This window comes from Trichechus manatus, unplaced genomic scaffold, assembly GCF_000243295.1.
Source record: "Trichechus manatus latirostris isolate Lorelei unplaced genomic scaffold, TriManLat1.0 scaffold00129, whole genome shotgun sequence".
Classification (NCBI taxonomy): domain Eukaryota; kingdom Metazoa; phylum Chordata; class Mammalia; order Sirenia; family Trichechidae; genus Trichechus; species Trichechus manatus.
This window is the reverse complement of record NW_004444065.1, coordinates 7,201,248-7,226,647: the sequence shown is the minus strand read 5'-3', so window position 1 is coordinate 7,226,647 and position 25,400 is coordinate 7,201,248. Positions and strand designations below refer to the sequence as shown.

Genomic DNA, 25,400 nt, shown 5'->3' with positions numbered 1-25,400 from the left:
TAACATAATGTAGTTGATATTGAAACGAGGTTTCACTCAGGGATAAAATAAGAAAAGTGATTGAAGTTCATAAACTGAAAGTTACAATTAAGTAGACCTGGTGGCACAGTGGTTCAGCATTTGGCTGCTAAACAAAAGGTTAGCAGTTCAAATCCACGAGCCACTCCTTGGAAACCCTATGGGGCAGTTCTACTCTGTCCTGTAGTATTGCAATGAGTCAGAATCGACTCGACGGCAAAGGGTTTGGTTTTTATTTTTTAATTGTTACTGTAGGAAAATGTATTTCTGTATAGGGAAGTAATTTGTCTTATTGACAAGAAATTTCTACAGTGTATGCCACTTATTCAGAAATTATTTGTTAGTTTCTTTGGACATTAACACTGGTGGCTAGGAAGTCTAGTTCTTTCTGCTCAACATTGACTTAAGATTTATATAAAAATAATGGAATGCAAAAATTCATGAAAACTTGAAGATTAGGAGAGATAAGAGATATATGATCAAAATTAAATTGAATAAATATGCTTTAAGATACATTACTTGAGAAAGGCCATTCCCAATCTACATTTAGTTACTCTGTATGCAACCTTAAACGCATGTTAAACCAAACCAAACCCATTGTCGTCAAGTCGATTCTGACTCATAGCGACCCTATAGGACAGAGTAGAACTGCCTCATAGGGTTTCCAAGGAGTGGCTGGTGGATTGGAATTGCCGACCTTTGGTTACCACTGTGCCACTAGGGCTGCTAAATGCATGTTAGTCAGAAATAAATATGTATCTTCGATAGGAGAGTTTGATATATTTTATTTGTTATAAAACATGCAAGGAGGAAGTTGGAGATCATATAGTTCTAATCTTTAAAAGAAAAAAGCAACTCCAAAATATATACTATACCCCAAAACATATATATATATTTATATTCTTTTCCACAATTTTCTTACAAAAAAGCAAGGTTGAAACTGGAAAGACTAGAGTTAGATTAGCAAGAACTGGAATTTTCGACTTTGAGAAAATAATTTACTCTTTATATATACATGTTGTTGTTAGGTGCCATCAAGTCACTTTTCAACTCATAGCGACCCCATGTGACAGAGTAAAACTGCCCTATAGGGTTTTCTAGGCTATAATCTTTACGGAAACAGATTTCCAGTTCTTTCTCCTGAGGAACTGCCAAACTTTCAGTTAGCAGCTAAGTGCTTACTCATTGTACCACCAGGGCTCCATATGTATAGAAATGTTTTATATATATAGATGTAGATACAGATGTTAGATGGTGATAATTATATGCAGTTATATATTTTATATTTTAAACACATACTACTTTCTTTCTTTTAGATGGCAAGGAAGAAATTCTCTTCATTAGAAATCTTTCTGATTGTCCTCTTTGCTATAGTTACTGTAATAGCTATTGCCCTAGTTGCTGTTTTAGCAACTAAAACACCTGCTGTTGAAGGTAAGATATATTGAAAACACTTTAACGTTATAGTAAAATTAAGAGAAGTTACCCCATAATAGTTATGGATTTAAAAAAACATAACCTATATGAAATGAAACATGTGAAGAAAGATCTAGGGTAAGTTACACAATTGCTGCAACTTTTTTCCATCTAATATTCTTCAAATACTTCAATGAAATATTTTGTAATTAAGGAATTTATTTATTTGGACACAGTGACCTTTCCTAGGGTATGTTGCTTGAGAAACAACAAAAAGGCAAAGACATCAAGGTGTTAATTTTAGGTGAAATAATAGTCTGCTCTTACCATTGAGGTGTTTCTCATTAAAGGGGAGAGAGGTTTTTGCTCTGGCCTTCAGACACTTGCAAAGGAGGTGAGAGATTTCTGGGAATATCATCTTTGTTTTAGGCTTGATTTTATTATTATTATTATTTCTTTAAAAAAGAAGCAGGTTTTTTTTTTGACAAAGACAGATGGGGGAAGGTGAAGCAAGGCTTGATGTGTTTACTTATTATTTGCAGTATCTCTATGCTAATTTAGAATGAGAACATTCTGCTCTGGACCATCTAATCTACTTTCTCTTTCTTCATCATCCTCTCCCTGAACTAAATCTGAATTGCAATGGATATTATAAATTATCTTCTAGTCTAACCCTGCATGTTTGTTAGCATTTTTAACTGCTGTCAGTCTTTTGTTTTAACTTCTTCCAGTAATTGAGAGCTCAGTACATTGTGAATCTTACCCATATCTGATTATTCAAAAGCTTCTCTTCATATAGAGTTGAGATTTATTTTTCTATACTATTCCCTCCTGTGTTTCCTCTTCCTAACAAATTCTTCCCTTCAAAATATTTGTTTCCTCCTACTTTTACTTTTTCTCTACTTTCTTGTCTCCTTCTGTACACCCTGTGCTATCCCATGTTCTCCATCTTCTTTCTTCCTTTATAAAACACAAATTGTAAATAGGTGTGAAGTGTGAATATTCATTTTGTGTCCTTTTGAATCTACCTCAAGACCTGTGAATATATTTTGATTTTCTGGAGAAACAGTCAGCAGGGGGTCTACACTGTCAATTTTTAAATATCATTTAGATCTTTTCCTTTTCATGACTAGGGCTTGAATTTGTTAGTCTTTTTTAGTGCAAAATTTTTATATTCATTATATATAAATCCATGTATTCTTTCAGTATAATATATTCATTGCTTGAAGAATCAGAAAATGATTAATACCAAGTTTTATTTTAATAGCTTTTTTTTTTTCCCAGAAACTGGTGGTTCTGTTTCAACTCCTGCTACCAGCACTATAAAATGTCCAAGTGAGCTAAGTGAGACTATAAATGAGAGAATAAACTGCATTCCAGAACTATTTCCAACACAGGTCTGCAACAACAGTTTTTAATATTTTTATGAATATTAAATATCATATAATATTATAATCATATTAAGGTGATTGTTCAGTATTGGATCAGCTCTATATTTTTAAGATCTATCCATAAATTAGGCTGCACCGATCATCTTACTGTAGTTCTGTATAAACAAATGAGAACTAATAGAAGTTATTGAGTTTGCTTTTCTGTACCTCAATTCAAATCAAATTAACAAGTAAATATACATCCATACCCTACAGATATTCAAATTATAAAATGTTAAATATAAAATATTAACAGGATTTTCTATTCTTCCAGCATTAACACACAACACCACTATGTTGCTCAACTTTTTATATTTTTATATAATTTTTATGCCATAAAGATTTTACATAATCTTTATAGATCATAAAATTAGAGAGAATTCATAATTTTTCCATATTCATTAAATATGATACCTGGCACATAAACTAGTTTAAATAATTAGATCTTTAACTCACACTTGGTTGGAAATAAGTATCTTAAACATTTTATGTGAGCTTGAATTTAGGGCCATATTTTCATCTTTACAGCATCATCTGCAGCTTGATACATAATTGGCACATAATAAATACTTCATTTCTTTTGCATCAACTTCATGACAATAGATTATAATTACCCAGAGGCCAGGAACCTTTCAAATACATGAACTTATGATAATGTGTATGTGAATTTGACAAATCACAACTCAGAGCATCAATCTCTGATAGGGTGTAATTAATTCAGTGAATTAAATATTTATATTTCTTCCAAGTGAAAGGAATGAAAGAATAGGAAATTTTTCAGCATATTACATATTATGAAGAAAGAAGCATATTTTTAAAATAATCATTCACTGGAATGAATGAATGCTTAAAAAGTAGAGATAGATGCATCTGATAACAGTAATAATATATGCTTCCTTTTAAAAATGTTTTAACAGGCAATTTGTGCTCAGAGAGGCTGCTGCTGGAGGCCATGGAATAACTCTGTTACTCCATGGTGCTTCTTTGCAGAAAACCACGGATATAATGCTCAGGGATTAAAAACAATAAGTACAGGTAAGATGTGCTCTATGGTTATGATTCAGTATAAGTGGAACAAAGAAAATACGTTTTAATTTTTTTGGCAAACACGTCTTAAATAGAAGCAAATGAGAAGTATGTACACAAAAATGTTCCCATTGATTATATTAAGGATTTCTTTCTTGCATGATTGTTATCTACTAAATTAAGAAAAAAAAACTCATTATTTATGAAAAAGGAAATGAAATTATAAAACTATATGAAAAAGATTTAATGATTATTAATCTTTATAACCAGTAAAGTCACTCATGCCAGCTTTCTTTTTTCTTTAAGGAGTTGAAGCCCAATTAAACAGGATATCTTCACCTACCCTATTTGGAAATGACCTTAACAGTGTCCTCTTTACAACTGAAAATCAGACGTCTAATCGTTTCCGGTTCAAGGTTTGGCTTTTGAGATTTCTAAAGAAGATTTAAAAATTAAAGGAATTTCATGATTAATCCCTTCATCATATTAAGTCATTTTCTCTCTTGAGTAATAGTATTTATTCCAGTGAAAATGACTGATTTGACCAATTACTTCTCTGAGCCTGATTACTCAAATGCAACATAGGAATGATAGTTCCTCTTTGATTTCTTGATGAACTTCATGCGGTATCCATCATCCCCCGTTTGTGCTTACTTGCCTCTGTGTGTATTGTTTGTTGCCAGCTAGTTGACTCTGACTCCTGGTGACCCCAAGTGTGCAGAGTAGAACCTATACATAGTGTTTTCAAGGCTTTGACCTTCAGAAGCAGAATGCCAGGCCTGTTTTTCAAGGTGCCTCTGGGTGGGTTTTAACCACCAGTTTTTTTTTTTTTTCCTCTTTGTTTCATTTTTTAATTGTACTTTAGATGAAGGCTTACAGAGAAAATTAGTTTCTCATTAAACAATTAATACACATATTGTTTTGTGACATTGGTTGCCAATCCCACAACATGTCAACACTCTTCCCTTCTTGACCTTGGGTTCCCCGTTACCAGCTTTCCTGTCCCTTCCTGCCTTCTTGTCCTTGCCCCTGAGTTGGTGTGCCCATTTAGTCTCGTTTTGTCTTATGGGCCTGTCGAATCTCTGGCTGCAGGGTTAACCTTAGGAGTGACTTCAGTACTGAGTTAAAAAGGTGTCTGAGGGCCATACTCTCAAGGTTTCTCCAGTCTCTGTCAGACCAATAAGTCTGGTCTTTTTTGTGAGTTGTAATTTTGTTCTACATTTTTCTCCAGTTCTGTCTGGGACCCTCTATTGTGATTCCTGTCAGAGCAGTCAATGGTGGTAGCCACACACCATCTAGTTCTGCTGGACTGAGTCTGGTGGCGGCTGCGGTAGTTGCGATCTGTTAGTCCTTTGGACTAATCTTTCCCTTGTATCTTTGTTTTTCCTCATTCTCCCTTGCTCCAGACAGGTTGAGACCAGTCGAGTATCTTACATGGCCACTCACAAGCTCTTAAGACCCCAGACGCTACACACCAAAGTAGGATGTAGAATATTCTTTATAAACTATGTTAAGCCGGTTGAGTTAGATGACTCCCGAGACCATAGTCCCCAGCCCTCAGCCCAGTAATTCGGTCCCTCAGGAAGTTTGGATGTGTCTATGAAGCTTCCATGACCTTGCCTTGGTCAAGTTGTGCTGACTTCTGCAGTATTGGAACCACCAACCTTTTGTCTAGTAGCAGAGCTCTTAACTTTTTGTGCCACCCAGGGATTCTCTGTGTCTATGCTGTTCTTTATATCACTCAGAAGCAATTAAATTTGGGACACACCCTACACTGACATGTCTTCATTAACGCAACAAAGAGAATCCTGTTTCCAAATTGGATTACACCCACAAATAGGAGTTAAGATTCCAACACAATTCAATCCATAGCAATCGCTATTAAACAATGTTAAATTAAGGGTGTGAGTAGATTAATAGCTCATTTGTAAAATTACTAAACATACGCTTTTTCTATTTAGAACTTGCATTTAGTACTTAACTCCAAATTAGAAATTTAAATAATAGATTTGAAACAAGTAATGTTACTTTGTTTATATCTTTGCAGATTACTGATCTAAATAAGAGTAGATATGAAGTTCCTCATCAGTATGTAAAAGATTTTACTGGGCCTGCAACTTCTGAAACATTGTATGATGTGATTATTAAGGAAAAGCCATTTAGCATCAAAGTTATTAGAAAAAGCAATGGAAAAGTTTTGTAAGTAGCTATCTTATTTTACGTTTATGTAAGTTTAAATAAAGTTTTAAGTTTATTCTCTTATTATCTCATTGGGAAAGTCTTAATTTCAAGACATTTTCAGAAAGAATAACTATCCTCCCAAAGCAGATTATCATGATAAAGGGATTTTGTTTCCTGTGGATTAGGATGCTAGAATGTGAATAAGAATATACAAATTAAGGCTGAAAATATTAGAACAATGTATATACTGACAGCCAGTTTTGAGTCTTCCTTTTTCTAATTTTTTTAACAACATAATTGGGCTTTAATAAAATCTGTTTACACACACACACATACACTAGGACCTCCTGCAGCTTTTCATGAAAGTGTACTCCAAAATTATGCATTATAAAATCTTTATATTATCCTGATTTACATTTTCTATAAATCAGAGTGGTTTTGGTCTGTGGCTACTAAGTCAATGAGGCAGATGAAAATGATATTCAAAGAAAACACTTGCCTATTAAAATGCCAGTGAATGTCTAAATTAAATTTTGTCTTTCACAGTTAGATTAAAAATATATATGTATGTAAGCTATTTATACATTTATAGTAGATATAGGTATATGGGTCAAGTTCTTGTAGTATAAAATTATCTGACTCTCTTAGTGTTATTGACTTTGTTAGACACAGATAATGCCATATCTCCTAATAAACTTAACTTCAGTTTTTCAAATATATTTGAGAAATGTTCCTACGATTATACCTCCAAGATATTTCTCAAAGCGATTGCACTTCCTTTCTGTCATCCTTGAATGTTCACGCTAAAGTCTCTCCATTTTAAGCATTTCCTGACTTTATTCTTAAGGTTCAAATTTCAGCACAAGCAGTTGCACGCCTGTCACCTACCTCGTATGTTGATGTACCACCCATAAGATGAATTCCTTTCCTTTAGTGCCAGTTGTTATCAAAGTATCTGACAGTGTTGTTTAGAAAATTGGATAGTCACTATTTTAATAAAATTATAACCTTGCTTATATTTTTAAATACCTAGAAGTCCGTTAGTAATACTTTATGTCCTGTTGTGTCCTTTCTTCATTATTTATCCAAATCTGTTGCTAATTTGTAGGATGAAATAGTTCCTAATATTATTAATATAGTTCCTAATATTATTAGTCTTCTTCTTATTATTATTAATATTAAAATAATTTTCTTATATCTATTAAATTGAATATAGTCTGGATATCTTCACTATGAATATATTCATGGTAAGGGAGGTATTTGTGCAAAACATTTAGTAATTTTTTGTGAATATTTTCAAGATAAATACTTTTGCAGTTGACTTTGTGTTCAATCATTAAATCACAAAAATATTAAATGCCATTTAACATTTCGTGGAGTATGTATTTGATCAGCATAAAATATACAATCTTTTTCTTTATGGAAAAATGATATTAAACTTAACTTTTAGCATAAATACCATAGATGTAGAAGGCAGTATAACACTGTATTTTAGAAATGAGTCCTTGTAGCAAGGCAAAACTGGGTTTGAAGCATGGATGTGCCATCTACCAGTTCGTGACCTTAGAAAATATGAATTAATTTTCTCATCTGTGTCATCTCTGAAATGGGATCAATATCAATAGTTATATACTATGTTTGTGAGGGAGATTAAAGGAGAGAATACAAGTGAAGATCTGTATTTATGATGAGGCAAATTCTTGGGATGTAATTAACTAGTTCTGATTTTTGATGTAATTCATGTATTCCTGAGACCACCAGCTAAAGACCGACATCTTTAAAATGAAATACTCTGGGTGATGCTAACATAAACCTGTATTTGGTAGAACATTTTATATATGTTTCTAGGTCATTTATATATTTTGTGGTTCAGGTTTGACAGCAGTATTGGTCCACTGGTGTATGCTGACCAGTATTTACAAATCTCAACAAGACTTCCCAGTGAATATATTTATGGTATTGGGGAACATAATCATAAAAGATTTCGTCATGACATGAACTGGAAAACATGGCCAATCTTTACCCGGGATACAAGTCCTGTTGATGTAAGGAACTATTTTTCTTATTTTAAATAAAATCATTATATTGGACAAAATGATAATTTTAATGTATCTGAAACCATTAATTATTTGAAATTATCAATTAAACTATTTGGACATCAATGATACCTAATCCAGAAGCTTGTTTACTTTGGGCTTGATGATTGCTAGCTAAATCCTATGTTAAGACAATCAGTGACCAAAAGATTTTGTGAATATTTGAACAGGTATTTCCAGTTTATGAAGGTTTCTTTTAACTTTCTTATTTATGGTTTAATCATTCCCTTTTCAGATCAAATCACCCTTATACTTTAATTCATTAATGGCTAGCCATTGCACTCATATAAATTCAAAACTCTTACCATGAGCTACCTGGGTCTATATGATCTAGTGTCTGCCTATCTATTGGACATCACCTCATAGCATCTCTACCCACTTTTTTACTGTTTCATAACTTGTAATAATCTTCCATAACTTCACATCTTTGCACAGGGTGTTGGTTATCTTTCTAAGTACTGAAACTTGAGGCTCTTTATCACTCATACAACATGTCACTGAGGATTTATTTAAAATTTCACCTCATAAGGATTTCTGCCAAACTCTCCAATACAGAATCAGTTTTTACATTCTAACCCTTTATTCATGTTTAATATGATGATTATCACAGTGCATTATTTGTATATACGTATATATTTGTCTCTCCTTCTAGAAAGTCAGATTCTTTAGAACAAAGATCATACCTTTTCTTTTTAAAGATCTTTTTTTTATTGATTCATGATTTATTTGCATCAAATATTTATGATTTTTTTAATACCAATGTTAGCTATTTTATTTCCCTAAATGAATAAGTGTGTTGTATTAAATGTCCTCGTTTGGAATAGAGCTAGTAATAACTTCTGTTGATATCTGTTTACAGCATCACTATCTTATTAAACACCAGACTGAGAACCTCAAAGCTATTTTTCATACATTCTTTACTTTAACCTTTCATATCCAATCAATCAGAAAATCTTTTTCTTTTCACTTCATTAGTGCCTTTCCAGTTTTCTTCTACCATTGAGATTCCTCATCAGCTCTTAACAAACTTTCTGTAAAGAAGTCCCACCAGTACGGGTATCATCTTAGAATTCCCTGCAGTGCCTTGGACTTACATGGGGGAAAATGGATGACCATGCCATTGCCCTATCATAAATAGTCTTATTAAAATTCATTTAATCATAAGAAAACATAAAGAAAATAATCTATTTATAGTATAATATTTATATGTTAATACAATATTAATAGTATATTAATAGAACAATAAGTTAGATGCTTTTTGTGCTACAATGTTTTAAATGGTACATTTAGTGGAGAAAATTAGTATAAACATATGAATAAGTAAATTACAGAAACGAATTGGAACTTTTAAAGGTCATTTGACATGCATAGTCTTTTTTTTTTTTTTTTAATTCAAACATCAGGGTTTATTGCCAGCAGAAAACACAATCTGAATCCAGTAAATGAGGTGGAGTTTGTAAACATATTCCAAACTCACAAAGATATATTTTCACATAATTAAAAAGGGGGATATCTAAATTGTTATTATTATTTTTAAATTTATCCCTTGTGATATTTTACATCAACAAATGGAAAATAGGCAGCAGAATAGGGATACACATCAAAATAATAAACAGTTTAACTTTTATGTTTTATATAAATGGTACACACTGTAAAATGTAATCAAAGTTCCTAAAGTCAGAAACTGATATTTAAAAGATTAACAGTTAAAAAAAAAACAGAAATAACTCACAACTCTTCATATTGAAATTATTATTTACACAATGTACGGACATAGATGTTGAGTTATAATTGCAAACTACTCGAACCAAAGAAAATTAGATGTAGCAAATTCTTAACCTCCTAGTACAAGTGACATGGTTTTTAACTAGGTCAAGTTGGGAATTAAAGGAGACTTTAGAATGGTGCAAGTTATGAAGTGAACTGGTAATTGTAAGAAACAGTCCTAATTTAAACTGCTTCACTGATTTTCTGACAAAGTTTCCAGTTAAAAGGTTGACAGTTTGGGAGATGGGAAAAAGGTTAATGTTTCATGGGTGAAATTACATACTTAATTAGTTGGAACTTAGGAAATCTTTGACTCATTTTTAGATTAGCTTTGTTATTACTAAAATAAAGGAAATACCGTATGATGCAACAATAATTAAAACATGCAAGACAAACTTACGGCTATAATAAAAGAAAACCCAGCAGCATTCAGCTGCCATGACTGGCTTTCATTTCCACTTTTATTCGCTTCACAGCATTTTTCTTTAATAATATTGGGCTTTGGCGGCATGTTGAACTCATAGATTGTTGGTTCAGAATATCCCAATCTGTTGGCAGCTGTTATTTGCATCTCATACCCTATTGTCCACTGTAGATGCTCCAAAATAATATGATCTTTATTTCCCTGTACTTTTTTCTCTAGCCACTGGTCTTCCTTATCTTTACTTCTATATTTTACCATATATTCCAAAATAGGGGCCCCTCCATCATCCTGTTTGGTGATGCTGAGTTTAAAGCTCTTCCCGCTGCTTAGCTGTCCATGGATTGATGGAGGACTTGGTTCACGAACTGGTAGTGTTCGGAAGATTTCTGTTTTACTGTAGTCTCCTTGCCCTTTTCCATTTACAGCTGCAACCCTGATTTCATATGTTGTATTTGGTTCCAGGTTGTTCAAAACAACCGTTGTTTGAACTCCATGGGAGAGTACTATTTTCCAGGTTTCTGATGCCACTTCTTTGACATCCACTTGATAGTGATGAATAGGCACACCTCCATGGGAATCCGGTTTGTTAAAGGAAACTTTGGCCATGGTCTGTGACAACTCTATAATCCTCACTCTATAGGGACTGGACGGCACATCAGCCAAAGCAAGAACATATTCTTGAAATCTGGTTCCTATATCATTAGTGGCTGTGCAGTTATATGGCCCAAAGTCATCGTTAGATATAGGTGCAATCTCCAATATCATCTTTCTTCCTGTTCTATATGTCTTTATTGTGGTGTTCTTAGCTGGTAATATTAATTTATCTCTTCTCCAGTGGATTGATGCTGGTGGATTAGATTTCACATCACAGCTTATATTGATTGGATTTCCTTCCCCAAAGTAATAAATGGTTTGGTTTGATATAAACTTTGATAGAGCATATTCAATATCAAGGTACATGCTCTTTTGGTGTCTGCCAATTCTACTTGCAGCTTCGAAGTCATACCTCCCCGAGTCTGACAACTTCACATCCATAATGTGCAGCGACAAACTTCCGTGCTGCCCTCGGACATCGATACGGCCGTCTGGGCTCTTATCTCCTTCAGAAAACGTGATGTCATCCACGGCTCTTTTCCAAGTGATTTCTGGAATAGGCTCCCCTTCTGCTTCACAAATAAGTGTGACTTGACCATTTTCATGTGTAATCTCATTTTTAAGCTGTATTATGTGAGGCTGTACAAAAACTTGGAGAAGGGCATGTTTTTCATCTTCTCCTGCCTTATCTGTGGCCCTACAGACATAAGGGCCCCCATCACTACTGATAATGTTACTGACAGTAAGTCCTGTATTGCTTCCTTTTAAAAGGTACTTTTCATTTTCTTCAAGGAGCTTGTCATTCCCGTACCAGCTGATGGTGGGTTCTGGAGAGCCAGAGGCCCTGCAGGATAAGGTCATCTCTTCGCCTCTCTCTGCTGTGGCATTAAAGGATTTCTGAGGCATTGCGATTGCTGGCGGCACGTTAACGATCACAATGATATCACGGAAGTCAATTTCTCCCTGAGCCTCCACTCTCCCTTCACACCTGTATATACCTTCGTCACTCTTACTGATGTTGACAATCTGCAGATTATTGTTTGCTAGCATAGCGAACCGATCTTTTGAGACTGAGGCAGCTCGGCTTCTTGTGTTCCTTGTCTCTTCAGCTTCTGCTTCTGTTTCCTATGGCCTTTTGGCCCTCGGGCCTCATGCCCGCATCTGCCCTGCTGGGGCCAGTGTTCCAAAGCTCTGTAGCTCCACCGGTATAAGTGCCCGGAGGCACCCCACTCTGCCAAGAAGCCTCCTGCACACAGGCACTCAGCTCTCTCGCTCCATGGGTCAGCTCCAGCACTGTCTTTCACCAGTCTTCTGGTTCTGCTGCTGTTGGTTCTCTGCCGCTGCCACTTCTCTGCTGCTGTGGGTTCTCTGCTGCTGGTGGTCTTCTCTTACTGCCACATGTCTATCCATTCACAGTTTTAAAACCGCTTCCACATTTTAGGTATCTGTTAGAGAAGCACCCCACTCTCGGTACCAAATTGTCTTAGTCGTCTAGTGTTGCTACAACAGAAATACCACAAGTGGATGGTTTTAATGAAGAGGAGTTTATTTCCTCATAGTCAAAGTAGGCTAAAAGTCCAAATTCAGGGCGTCAGCTCCAGGGGAAGGCTTTTTCTCTCTGTCGGCCTTCTCTTCAGTGTTCCCCCAGACAAGGAGCTTCTCTGCGCAGGAACCCCGGTCCAAAGGACACGCTCTGCTCCTGGCACTGCTTTCTTGATGGTATGAGGTTCCCTATGCATAGTCTTTTTTATTTTAAATATACTTGAAATTTTAATTTTCAATTTTTTTCTTGTAGAATAATAATAATTTATATGGCCATCAAACATTCTTCATGTGTATAGAAGATACTTCTGGAAAGTCATTTGGTGTTTTCTTAATGAACAGCAATGCAATGGGTAAGAATGATTTATCTGATAACGTGTTTAAATAAGGTTTTACTTGAAATGGTTTAACTGCGCTCTTTATTCTAATCATAAATGCTGTATATTTGAGTAAACTTTATTGCCGAGGATTTTAGTATGTGAATTTATTATAAGCAGGTTTTTTGAAGTTAGTATGACTATGCATATAATGCTATACTATGACATTTAGTCCCTTTCTTCTCTCTTCCGAGCAACATTGAAACATCAAAACATATACATGCAAATGATATTCCCATTCCCACAGCCTCATTTGTCACTCTAAGTAAAAAAACAAAACAAAAACAAACAGAAAGTTCTGTATGGGAATGGAAAGAAGAAAGAGTAATTTTTTCAGAATATCATAATTTAAGTAATACAGAATCTTTGTTTTAAATATCTGTGCTTAATAAGTAGGAATCCCTGGGTGGTGCAGTCAGTTAAGCGCTTGATTACTAACTGGAAGGTTGGTGGTTTATACCTACCCAGAGTCACCTCAGAAGAAAAATCACAGCCTTGAAAACCCTATGGAGTGCAGTTCTACTTTGCACATGTGAGATCGCCATGAATCAAAATAGACTCAATGGCAACTGGTTTGGTTTTTTGGTTTGGCTTAATAGGTAAATCAGCAATCATAAAAAGCTACAAAAATTAATAATGTTCCAGCAAGAATAGTATTTTACATGGTTCTCTAGGAAAATATGCTGCAGAAGACCTCTTTAATGTTAAAAAGCAAAGATGTCATCTTGAGAACTAAGGTGTGCCTGTCCCAAGCCATGGTATTTACCGTTCACTGCCAGAATGAACAAATCTATCTTGGAAGAAGTACAGCCAGAATGCTCCTTAGAAGCAAGGATGATGAGACTTTGTCTCATGTACTTTGGACATGTTATCAGGAAGGAAAAGTCCCTGGAGAAGGACATCATGGTTGGTAAAGTAAAGGGCCGGAGAAAAAGAGGAAGGCCTTCAACAAGATGAATAGATACAATGGCTGCAACAATGGGCTCAAACATAGAAATAATAGTGAGAATGACTCAAGACTGGGCAGTGTTTTGTTGTGTTGGAGATACGGTTGCTGTAAGTCAGAACCAAATTGACTGCACCTAACAACAACATATCCCCCCCTCAAAAAAAGGTTGCCATCAAGTCAATTCCAACTCATGGTGACTCCATATGTTTTAGAATAGTACTGTGCTCCATTGTATTTTCAATGGCTGGTGTTTCGGAAATAGATCACCAGGCCTTTCTTCTGAGATGTCCCTGGGTAGATTCAAACTGCCAACCTTTTGGTTAGTAGCCTAGTGCTTAATAATTTGCATCACCCAGGGACTTTTACATATAGAAAAGTTAATTAAAAACCTTTCTGAATAGTTTTTTTCTTAGAAATTAATATTTCTAAGAGCACAAAGACTCTTCAATTAAAATATCTAATTGTTGTACAATTTTAAAAAGAAATATTTTTGTTATATGAGGACTAATTGACTACCCCTTACTATGCAGTTTTTATGAGAGCTTTGACCAATATCTGTAAATGGGAACATCTTGAATATCCTATCATTAGCCTCATGCATGGTGGCATTGTACTTTTTCCTTATGTTCTTCCCACCTTCGATATTTTATTTCCTCTTAAATCTTTAAAAATAGTTTGAAAATAATATGGTTAACACAAAGTACTTTAAATAAGATATTGAAATTATTTTATTACCTTTTTTATTATTTACATATGCTTTTCTGGTTTTTATTTTGTAGAAATTTTCATCCAACCTACTCCAATAGTAACTTACAGAGTTACTGGTGGCATTCTGGATTTTTACATTTTTCTGGGTGATACGCCAGAACAAGTAGTCCAACAGTATCAAGAGGTGTGTTTCATATCTATTTTATTAAATTCTTTTATGCCCTACTTTTCTTTCTTCTAACGTGTCTACTTATTTAGCTGACTTTACTTTAGGTACCTGGGGCCTCTTATGTGTATTTTAAAATTTTACCATTATTCAGAACTCAGTAATTTTTTTTTTCTACACAGGGATGCCTATATATATCTAAATGTCTATATTTATGATTTCAAAATAGTTTCTTGCTTCTAGGCAGCTGAGTTCAGGAGTTGGAAATCTTTGAGATGCTGCGTATAAAATCTTTACTTATTCATGACCTACTTTGCTGGGATAAAGTGAAGGGAGGTATCTTATCTTTAAGATGAGCATAGGCAAAATCCTAAAGGCTACTGAGTTATAAGGAAGACCAGTGAAACTTGCTGTAAATACACCCTAAGAAAACTCCAGGAAAATTGACTCCAATACTCAGTCCTAAAGAGGTCACAGTTTAGAACATAAACTGAAGACTTGTGTCTTAAGATAGCTATCTAAGTAACTGTCACATACTTATTAAATAAGATGTTCTTGTACCTGGGCCCAAGATGGGTCTTAGATATGTGACGAAGCCAGGGTTTGTCTTGACCTTGATTCTAAAAGTCCTTCCAAGTCACTACTCTACTAAAACTATTGGCATATAGGATTCCTGGTGTAATCATGGAAAAGGAAAATATTTTTATTGGTATAACATTCAAGGATCACGCTTATTTAAAAAATCTTGTTTTCTTGTTATATCTTTTGACATATAATTCCCATTTCCAAAAAAATTCTCAAAGGAGAAGTAATTTTTGAATTATTTCTAGAAGTAAAACTTTCTTCAATTAAGATCCAAATAGCTGATATATGTGTAGCTGGCATTTTATACATTTTAATCACTTACAATGTCTAAAAACTTCTAAATTGCTGTTTATATATGTGATTGTCAAAAAAAGAAGCACACAAAGTGTACAGTGTCTATAATATGAAAGGCGTCTCTGCGTGGCACAAATGGTTAAACACTCGACTACAAGCAAAAGATTGGTGGGTCCAACTTTCTCAGAGGTGCCTTGGAAGATAGGCCTCGTGATTGGCTTCCAAAAAGTCATAGCTTTGAAAACCCTATGGAGCGTTCTACTCTGCACACGTGGGGTCGTCATGAGTTAGAATCAACTCCATGGCAACTAACAATAATAACAATATGGAATCATAATGACAGTGCTGACCTGGCCTATATATAGACTTTGTACATGGGTCTCAAACCAGAAAAACAAAAGAACAATACATTTTTTTAATTTGATTTGTCAAATATTAGTTGGGATGCCTGTCTTATTATATGCTGAGAAAATCTGTGGTTAGCAGTAGATGAGCTTGATTTAGGCTTGTCTCCTGAATGCAGCACATATCCAGGAGAGTAGTGCACTTGCTTAGAACATTTAAGGGGTAGACTTGCACAAGCTTGAATTTAAACAATAAAAGAAAATATTGGTGCAGAGTGTAGTACTATTAATCAAGGCTACAATTAAAAGAGGCTCAAATTATGTTGAAGATAGACAGAAGAAACTATTTTGTTTGAAGAAATCAAATTATCTTCTGTGCATAAGCTAACACATTAATAACCACCAATATGTTAAAGCTGGAACCCATAAGTATTTGAATGGACAGATATTTTCATTAGCTTGTTAGATATTTTTATTAGTCCAAAAGACAGAAATATGTATACATATATAAACTGCTGCTGTTGAGTAAATTCCAACTATAGCGACCCTATAGGACAGAGTAGAATTGCTGCTCCATAGGGTTTCCCAAGAGTGGCTAACTTTTTGATTAGCAGCTGTAGCATGCCATAGCTCTTAACCACTACACCAACAGGGCCCTATATATATGTGTGTGTGTGTGTGTGTATATGTATGTATATATATATATATATATATATATACAGATGTGTGTGTGTATATGTATATACACACACACACATATCTATGTATATACACGCAGAGAAATAAACATTATATAAGCTTAAATAATATATAAAATATGTATTTCACATATTTACTCTATGGAAAATAAGTTATACATTTAATTATATGTGTATAAAGTTCAATCAAATGTCCAAATCATTAGAGAACTTCAGAGAACGTAAGGCACTCAGGAATATAGTATGAAAATTACTGATTTTTTGAGTGCTTTATTTAAAACCAAATTATTTTAAAAATAAGTTTAATACTTTGAATAGAATAGAATTAACACAACATGATACACTGTATTTTTTAATATTTTTTAATATTTACATAGTAGTTTTTTGGACATAGATGATGGAGAAAGCATGGATCCAGAACAACACATAAGAGACTACCTCAAAGAAAACCCAGTATGACAAATAAATTTACTTGTCTTAATGTAACCCTATACTCAGTTTTTAGCAAAAAAAATCTAATATCAGTTATGCTCATATCCCCATGTGCAAAATCATGTGCTTTGCTGTTTTCATGAGACTCTTATTACTGGAAGGCATCTCATGCTCTTTTCTGTTGTGCACTTAGCTCTTGAGGGCCACCACAGGAGTGGGAGAAGGAGCTCCACTTGGCTCCAGTGGCAGGAAAGAAGCAACGGCTCTGCATGAGCTACATGGAATGACTAGATGAGAGCCTTGTAGTTTACATATTTTATTAACATTTTGTAAATCAGGGGAGAAATTAGTGCAAAATTGGAAAATAATAGAAATTAGGTATTTTAAACATCTTTTTTACATGATTCCTTTATGTTTATTATTGTTATTTTTTGCTGTGGAGTGGTGTGACAGAACAATTTTCTTTTTATCCTGGATTACGTCTCTATGATGGCAAAAATATATCTTGGCAAATGTTACTTTCTTGAGTGATGCACTTCCTAATTTTTTTAGCATAACATAAACAAAAAAAATGACAAAGCAGAAAATTCTTAAGTTTTTCATAACAAAATTCTTAATAGAAATCTAGAAAGTATTTTAGAATACAAGTATCATTATCTCTGTAAAATATGTAGTTAAACTTAAAAGATTATTAGAGATATAATAGGAAGCATATGAATATTAGTTTCAAATACTAACTACATTTTTCTTTATTGAAACTAATTACCTCAAGCTCATTGGACTACCAGCAATGCCGGCATACTGGAGTCTTGGATTCCAACTGAGTCGCTGGAATTATAGTTCACTAGATGTAGTTAAAGAAGTGGTGAAAAGAAACCGGGATGCTGGCATACCATATGTAAGTGAAATGAAGTGGCTGTGGAGATATATATCGTGTTAAATATTGTCACATGATAATAAATGTAGGAAATTGTCAGGAATATCCACTATGTATGTAGTTAGTATTTTTCAGAAATGTGTAGGTTTTGGTTTTCTACAAAATGAAGCATATATATATATATATATATATATATATATATACACACACACACATACACATAAGTATGTATGTACATATATCCATATACATATAAACAAAGCATAATGCATGTTTAGTGATTATCAGTGAACACCATATGAACAATCATTTAATGCTTTTGTACTTAGAAATTAGAAAAACCAATTTTGTAAATAATACCATTGCTTCTTTTGTGGAATACAAGGAATCCAAGTTCATTTCTCTTTTACTTACTGTATTTATAATACAAGTTAATTGGACTTAAAGACTGAAGTGATTACAGAGTTCTTTCAATGCTATTTATTGAAATATACTGTACTAATTTTTAGGATACACAGGTCACTGATATTGACTATATGGAAGACAAGAAAGACTTTACTTATGATGCAGTTGCATTTAAAGGGCTCCCTGAATTTGTTCAAGATTTGCATGACCATGGACAGAAATATGTCATCATCTTGGTAATAGTTGATTATATATTAATATATTTTTAGTAGTACACATTTAATAAGTTAATAGATCTTCCATAGTTTCTTCTTTTTGTTATTAGGACCCTGCAATTTCCACAGGAAAACGTGCCAATGGAACAGCATATGAAACCTATGACAGGGGCACTGCACAACATGTGTGGGTCAATGAGTCAGATGGGACTACACCAATTATCGGAGAGGTAAATTATAATATTTATCAAAGTTATGTTGCTCACATTTTCTATTCTGCCACAGAGTTCTTGTAAATATGTGCATGTGTTTGCTTATAACTCTAGATTTGATTTTGATTGGGGAGAGAAATATTAGACAGAAGAAGCAGTTCAAGAATCTCTAGAACAGTGTTTATTAGAGGTTAGTTATACAAAGAGTAAACAGACACTAGAAAATTTTCACTGCCATGACAATTAAAAAGAAAGCTAACACAATATGATAATCTACATTATTACATAATAATCTAGAAGTCTTTGCAGAAAGTTGATGGAAAATAATTGTAAATATAAATTGAATACTTATATGCTGGGCACTAAGTTATATGCTTTACCTTTAATCCCCAAAACAAAATGATGAGATGTCTATGATTAAAATTCTTACTTAACAGACAAGAAAAGTAAATCTTAAGAAAGGTGAAGTGACCAAGATCACAATGCTAATGAGAAGCAGAGTCAGGAAACTTTTCTTGGCTCCCAAATGCTTATATTTAACCAGGATAAATATTTTCTTAAAGACAACTTTGTAAGACATATCAAAAATTGCGATAATGTCTAGATTTTCTTCCCTATAATCAGTTGCTAGTAAGTTGAATCTAACTCATGGTGACCCAATGTTTATTAGAATAGCACTGTATTTTATAGAGTTTTCAATGGCTGGTTTTTCAGAAGTAGATTGTCAGGACTTTCTTCTGAGGTGCTTCTGGGTGGACTCAAACCTCCAACCTTTCGGTTAGCAATCGAGAGAGTTAACTGTTTGCACCACTCAGGGACTTCTTCCTCTCTATAATGTCTATTAATAGCCCACATGATACATTTTGTTAGGACCTGCTCTGTTGGATATGGACAGATTAGACAGCCAATATACGTCATTTGGAAATAAAAACAATGTCATTTATCCCAATTTATCTGGAATTGAATTCTTCTTGCTTAATATAGTTATTGTAAGTAATAAGTAAATTACTGTAAAAAAGTTGAAAAAGCATAAATAATACAGAGACAGGAACTTATAGTGTTTAATAGCATGGGCTCAGGTATGACCGCGTGAGTTTGAATTCCTAATGTGCCACTTATTAGTAATACGACCTTGAGCAACTTATTTAACTTCTTTTTTTCTCATCTATAAAATAGGTTTAATAATAGTACCTACCTCATCTGTAAAATAGTGATCACAGTAGTACCTAACTCCTAAAATAATAACAAAAACTAAATGATGTATTGTAAAATGCTTAGAACTGTGCCCAGCATATAAGTGTTATATTCAAGTTTATTAAATAAAAAAGAAATATACCAGGAGGTTTTCTCATCGAATTTCTTGGAAGCAGATATCTTTGGAGAGGAACTAATGTGATTTTTTTTTTTAATCACGCAAGGAATATATTTAATTTTTTTCTTTAATCTAACCTACTACAAGCTTAGAAATAATTTAGTTGCAGTCAAAATAGCAGCCTAATCCCATATTTTTATCTTTTCCCTGCCTAAATGTTTCATGATCTCATACTCTTTTTCTTATCTGTTCTCCTTTAAATGCATTTTAATGTAGGCCAGATTTTACTGTGAATATAGATGGCGCATGAGTCACACATACTTGAAATACAATATTATAAATTTAATACTTTTTACTATTCTGTTCAGCTGAGTTATGTTTGTATTTCATTTCTTTGTCATTTATTTATTAATATATGTGAACAATTTATTATTTTAGGTATGGCCAGGACTAACAGTATACCCTGATTTCACTAGTCCACAATGCGTAGATTGGTGGGCAGATGAATGCAGTCGTTTCCATCAAGAAGTGAACTATGACGGACTTTGGATTGTAAGTAACAATTTCAAACCAGTGATTTTGGCTAGTGAGCATAAAATTATCTAGGCATGAAATATTATGAAATAACAAGATACATTTTTTTCTGGTATTCAACAACAACAAAAAAATCCCTATAATATTTCTAGAACTTATAAATATCATACCTGTCATATTCTTGGGTTAGAAAAGAATACAAGCTAAAAAAATGCAGACTGATTTTTTTTTCTCTAGTAATACAATAAGCCTTTACAGAATTAAGTCTGTTTCTATAACTAAGGTGTTGCATGTTTATGACTAATGATTGATCTTTAGAAAACAGTTCATCCAGATTTATAAATAAGCCTACAGCATTGTAATTCCAGAAACATATATATCTTGGTTTCTTAGAGCTGCCAGGATGAAGTACCACAAAGGCGGTAGCTTTAAAGAGTAGAAATTTATGGTCTCACAGTTCTAGAGGCTAGAAATCCAAATCAGGGTATCGGCCCTATCAATTCCTTCCGAGAGTTCTGAGAGAGGAACTGTTCCTTGCCCTTCTCCTAGCTTCTAGCGGATTCCAGCAATCCTTGGTGCTCCTTTGCTGCTTGTTGATGCATCTTCACATGGCACCTTTCCCCTGTGTGTGACTTTGTTTCTGTGTCTGTTCTCCCCTTTTATAAGACACCACTCAAAAGAGATTAGGACTTACCCTACTCCATTATGACTTTGTTAACTGGTAACATTTACAAAGAAAAATCCTATTTCCCCAAACAAGATCACGTTCAGAGGTACAGAGGTTAGGACTTCAACATATCTTTTTCAGGGACACAACTGAATCCATAATAATACATTTCATTCTACTATATTCAAGTAATTGCAGTGATATGAATCTGAATAAGCCTCTTCCCTTTAGAAATTTTCTTTTTAGTAAGTAATAGAATAGCTGAGACTATCTCAGGGGCTCTGTGGGGCCATAAGTTTTTGAATTAGAATACTAAAATGTTATCTGTCTTTTTTTCATGAGCATATAGGAGATACGGGCTATACACAGTGCTGTGCATAGCTGCTAGCAGTGTGCTCAGAACATCATGTTGTTGTTGTTAGTTGCCATGACTTGATACCAACTCATGGCAACCCCATGAGTGAAGAATAGAACTGTTCCATAGGAAATCAAGGTTGAGAGCTTTTGGAAGCAGATGGCCAGCCCTGTTTTCAGAAGGTGCTTTGAGATGGGTATGGAAGGCCAACCTTTCAGCTGGTAGTCGAGCATTAACCAGGGACTCCCTAGAACATCACAGAAACTAGATAAATGCCAGCTAAAATGGACAAATTATACCGAATGAATAAATGTGCTAAAAATGTGTACAATGATAGACTCACAGTAAGAAGACTGATAAAACTGTAAAATTTAGTTTCTTGATACATACAATGTAATTGATGTTTTCTACAACACATCTGTCAGTTTATCATACTGTGGTGGCTTGTGTGTTAATGTGATACTGGAAGCTTTGTCACCAGTATTTCAAGTACCACCCTTGGTGGACAGGTTTCAGCGGAGCTTCCAGACTAAGACAAATTAGGAAAAAGGACTTCCAAGTCAACTTCTGAAAAAATTAGCCAGTGAAAACTTTCTAAATAGCAGAGGAACATTGTCTGATATAGTGCCTGAAGATGAGCCCCTCAGGTTGGAAGACACTAAAAGACAACTGGGAAAGAGCTGCTTCCACAAAGTGAAGTGGACCTTAAGCACGTGGATGGAGTCAGGATCTAAGGATCTTCATTTGCTGATGTGGTACAACTAAAAATAGAAGAAACAGCTACAAACGTCCATTAATAATTGCAAAGTGGAATGTACAAAGTATACATCTAGGAAAATTGGAAGTTGTCAAAAATGAAACGTAACACATAAAGATCTATATCCTACACATTAGTGAGCTGAAATTGACTAGTATTGGCCATTTTGAATCAGAATGCCTACTACTATAGTCTACTATGACAGGAATGACAAATTGAAGAGGAGTGGCATAGCGTTCATTCTCAAAAAGAACGTTACAAGATCTATCCTGAAGTACAATGCTGTCAGTGATAGGATAATATCCATGCACCTACAAGGAATACCAATTAATAGGACTATTATCAAAGTTTAGGCACCAAGCACTAATGCCAAAGATGAGAAAATTGAAGATTTTTACCAACATTTGCAGTCTGAAATTGATCAAACATGCAATCAAGATGTATTGATAATTACTGGTGATTGGAATGCAAAAGTTGAAAATGAATAAGGATTGGTAGTTGGACAATATGGCCTTGGTGATAGATCTCATAATAGAATTTTGCAAGACGAACAACTTCATCATTGCAAGTACCTTTTTCTACAACATAAACAGCGACGATACACGTGGACCTCACCAGATGGAAAACACAGGAATGAAATCGACTATATCTGTGGAAAGAGTCAATGGAAAAGCTTAATATCATCAGTCAGAAAAAGGCAAGGTGTGACTGCAGAACAGATCATCAATTGTTCGTATGCAATTTCAAGGTGAAGCTGAAGAAAATTAAAACAAGTCTATGAGAGCCAAAATACAATCTCGAGTATATTCCACCTGAATTTGAAGACTGTCTCAAGAATAGATATGATGCATTGAAAACTAATGACTGAAGACAAGACGAGTTTTTATAAGCCATTAAGGACATCATATATGAAGAAAGCAAAAGGTCATTAAAAAGACAGGAAAGAAAGAAAAGACCAAAACGGATGTCAGAAGAGACTCTGAAACTTGCTCTTGAACATTGAGTAGCTAAAGCGAATTGAAGAAATGATGAAAAGAAGTGAACAGAAGATTTCAAAGGGCAGCTTGAGGAGACAAAGTAAAATATTACAATGACATAGGCAAAGACCTGGAGTTACAAAACCAAAAGGGAAGAACACACTTAGCATTTCTCAATCTGAAAGAACTGAAGGAAAAATTCAAGCCTCGAGTTGCAATATTGAAGGATTCTATGGGAAAAATATTGAATGACACAGGAAGCATCAAGAAAAGATGGAAGGAATACACAGAGTCACTGTACCAAAATGAATTTGTTGAGTTCAACCATTTCAGGAGGTAGCATAGGATTAACAACTGATAATACTGAAGGAAGTGGTCCAAGCTGCACTGAATGCGTTAGTGAACAACAAGGCTCCTGAAATTGAGGAAATGCCAACTGAGATGTTTCAACAAACAGATGCAGCACTGGAGGTGCTCAGTCGTCTATGCCAAGAAATTTGGAAGGCAGCTACCTGGACAACCCACTGGAAGAAATCCATATTTGTGCTCATTCTAAAGAAAAGTGATCCAGTAGAATGCGGAAATTATTGAACAATATCATTAATATCACATGCAAATAAAATTTTGCTGAAGATCATTCAAAAGCAGTTATAGGAGTACATTGACAAGGAACTGCCAGAAATTCAAGCCGGATTCAGAAGAGGACATAGAATGAGGGCTATCACTGCTGATGTCAGATGGATCTTGACTGAAAGCAGAGAATATCAGAAAGATGTTTATCTGTGTTTTATTGACTATGCAAAGCATTCGACTGTGTAGATCATAACAAATTATGGATAACACTGTAAAGAATGGGAATTTTAGAACACTTTATTGTGCTCGTGCAGAACCTGTACATACACCAAGAGGCAGTTGTTCAAACAGAGCTAAGGGATACTGCATGGTTTGAAATCAAGAACGGTGTGTGTCAGGGTTGCTTCCCTTCACCATACTTATTCAATCTGTATGCTGAGCAGATAATCGGAGAAGCTGGGTGATGTGAAGAAGAATGTGGCATCAGGATTGGAGGAAGACTCATTAACAGCCTGTAATAAGCAGATGACACAACCTTTCTTGCTGAAGGCATAGAGGATTTAAAGCACTTACTGATGACAATCAAAGACTACAGGCTTCAGTATGGGTTATATACCTCAACATAAAACAAAAATCCTCACTAATGGATTAGTAAGCAACATCATGATTAGTGGAGAATACATTGAAGTTGTCAAAGATTTCATTTTACTTGGATCCACAATCAGTGCCTATGGAAGCAGCAGTCAGGAAATCAAACGACATATTTCATTGGGCAAATCTGCTGCAAAAGACCGCTTCTTAAAAGTGTTAAAAAGTAATGACGTCACTTTGAGGACTAAGGTGTGCCTGACCCAAGCGATGATATTTTCATTCGCCTCATATACATGTGAAAGCTGGACAATGAATAAGGAACACCAAAGAAGAATTGATGTCTTTGAATTATGGTGTTGGCAAAGAATATTGAATATATCACGAACTGCCAGAAGAACGAACAAGTCTGTCTCAGAAGAAATACAGCCAGAGTACTCCTTGGAAGTGATGATGGTGAGACTTTGTATCACGTACTTTGGACATGTTATCAGGAGGGACTAGTCCCTGGAGAAAGACATCATGCTTGTAAAGTAGATGGTCAGAGAAAAAAAGGAAGACCCTCAACGAGATGGATTGACACAGTGGCTGCATCAATGGACTCAAATGTAACAATGATTGTGAGGATGGCACAGGATAGGGCTGTGTTTTTTTCTGTTGTACGTAAGGTCACTGTGAGTCAAAATGGACTCAATGGCATCTAACAACAGCAACAACAATTGATATTTTCTATGTAAAATTAAAATTAGGTAACGGAAATTACGTTTTAGGTTGTTTATAATCCCCCAACCCTCTGTAAGTTTTCTCTGTTATCTGGTATGTACATTTATGCAAAACAAATAATACTATCTTTGTTAGTATGATGACTTATCCATACCTGA

The 25,400-nt window shown here is 34.5% G+C and overlaps 1 protein-coding gene and 1 pseudogene across 2 annotated transcripts in view; one reads left to right on the top strand and one right to left on the bottom strand.

The window, feature by feature from the left end:
* Positions 1 to 1,334: 1,334 nt before the first annotated feature.
* Positions 1,335 to 25,400, top strand: part of SI (sucrase-isomaltase) — a 115,127-nt gene continuing 91,061 nt past the window's right edge. Inside the window, exons 1-12 of the mRNA XM_023739131.1 lie at positions 1,335 to 1,452; positions 2,719 to 2,831; positions 3,782 to 3,899; positions 4,197 to 4,306; positions 5,938 to 6,089; positions 7,945 to 8,116; positions 12,748 to 12,847; positions 14,600 to 14,712; positions 17,820 to 17,945; positions 18,434 to 18,565; positions 18,655 to 18,774; positions 20,507 to 20,620. Coding sequence (XP_023594899.1) covers positions 1,335 to 1,452; positions 2,719 to 2,831; positions 3,782 to 3,899; positions 4,197 to 4,306; positions 5,938 to 6,089; positions 7,945 to 8,116; positions 12,748 to 12,847; positions 14,600 to 14,712; positions 17,820 to 17,945; positions 18,434 to 18,565; positions 18,655 to 18,774; positions 20,507 to 20,620 — 1,488 coding nt within the window. The remainder of the gene's footprint in view (positions 1,453 to 2,718; positions 2,832 to 3,781; positions 3,900 to 4,196; positions 4,307 to 5,937; positions 6,090 to 7,944; positions 8,117 to 12,747; positions 12,848 to 14,599; positions 14,713 to 17,819; positions 17,946 to 18,433; positions 18,566 to 18,654; positions 18,775 to 20,506; positions 20,621 to 25,400) is intronic.
* LOC105756715 (neural cell adhesion molecule 2 pseudogene) lies at positions 10,311 to 12,035 on the bottom strand (annotated as a pseudogene). Its single transcript, XR_001121531.1, has one exon. The product of XR_001121531.1 is annotated as a neural cell adhesion molecule 2 pseudogene (transcript).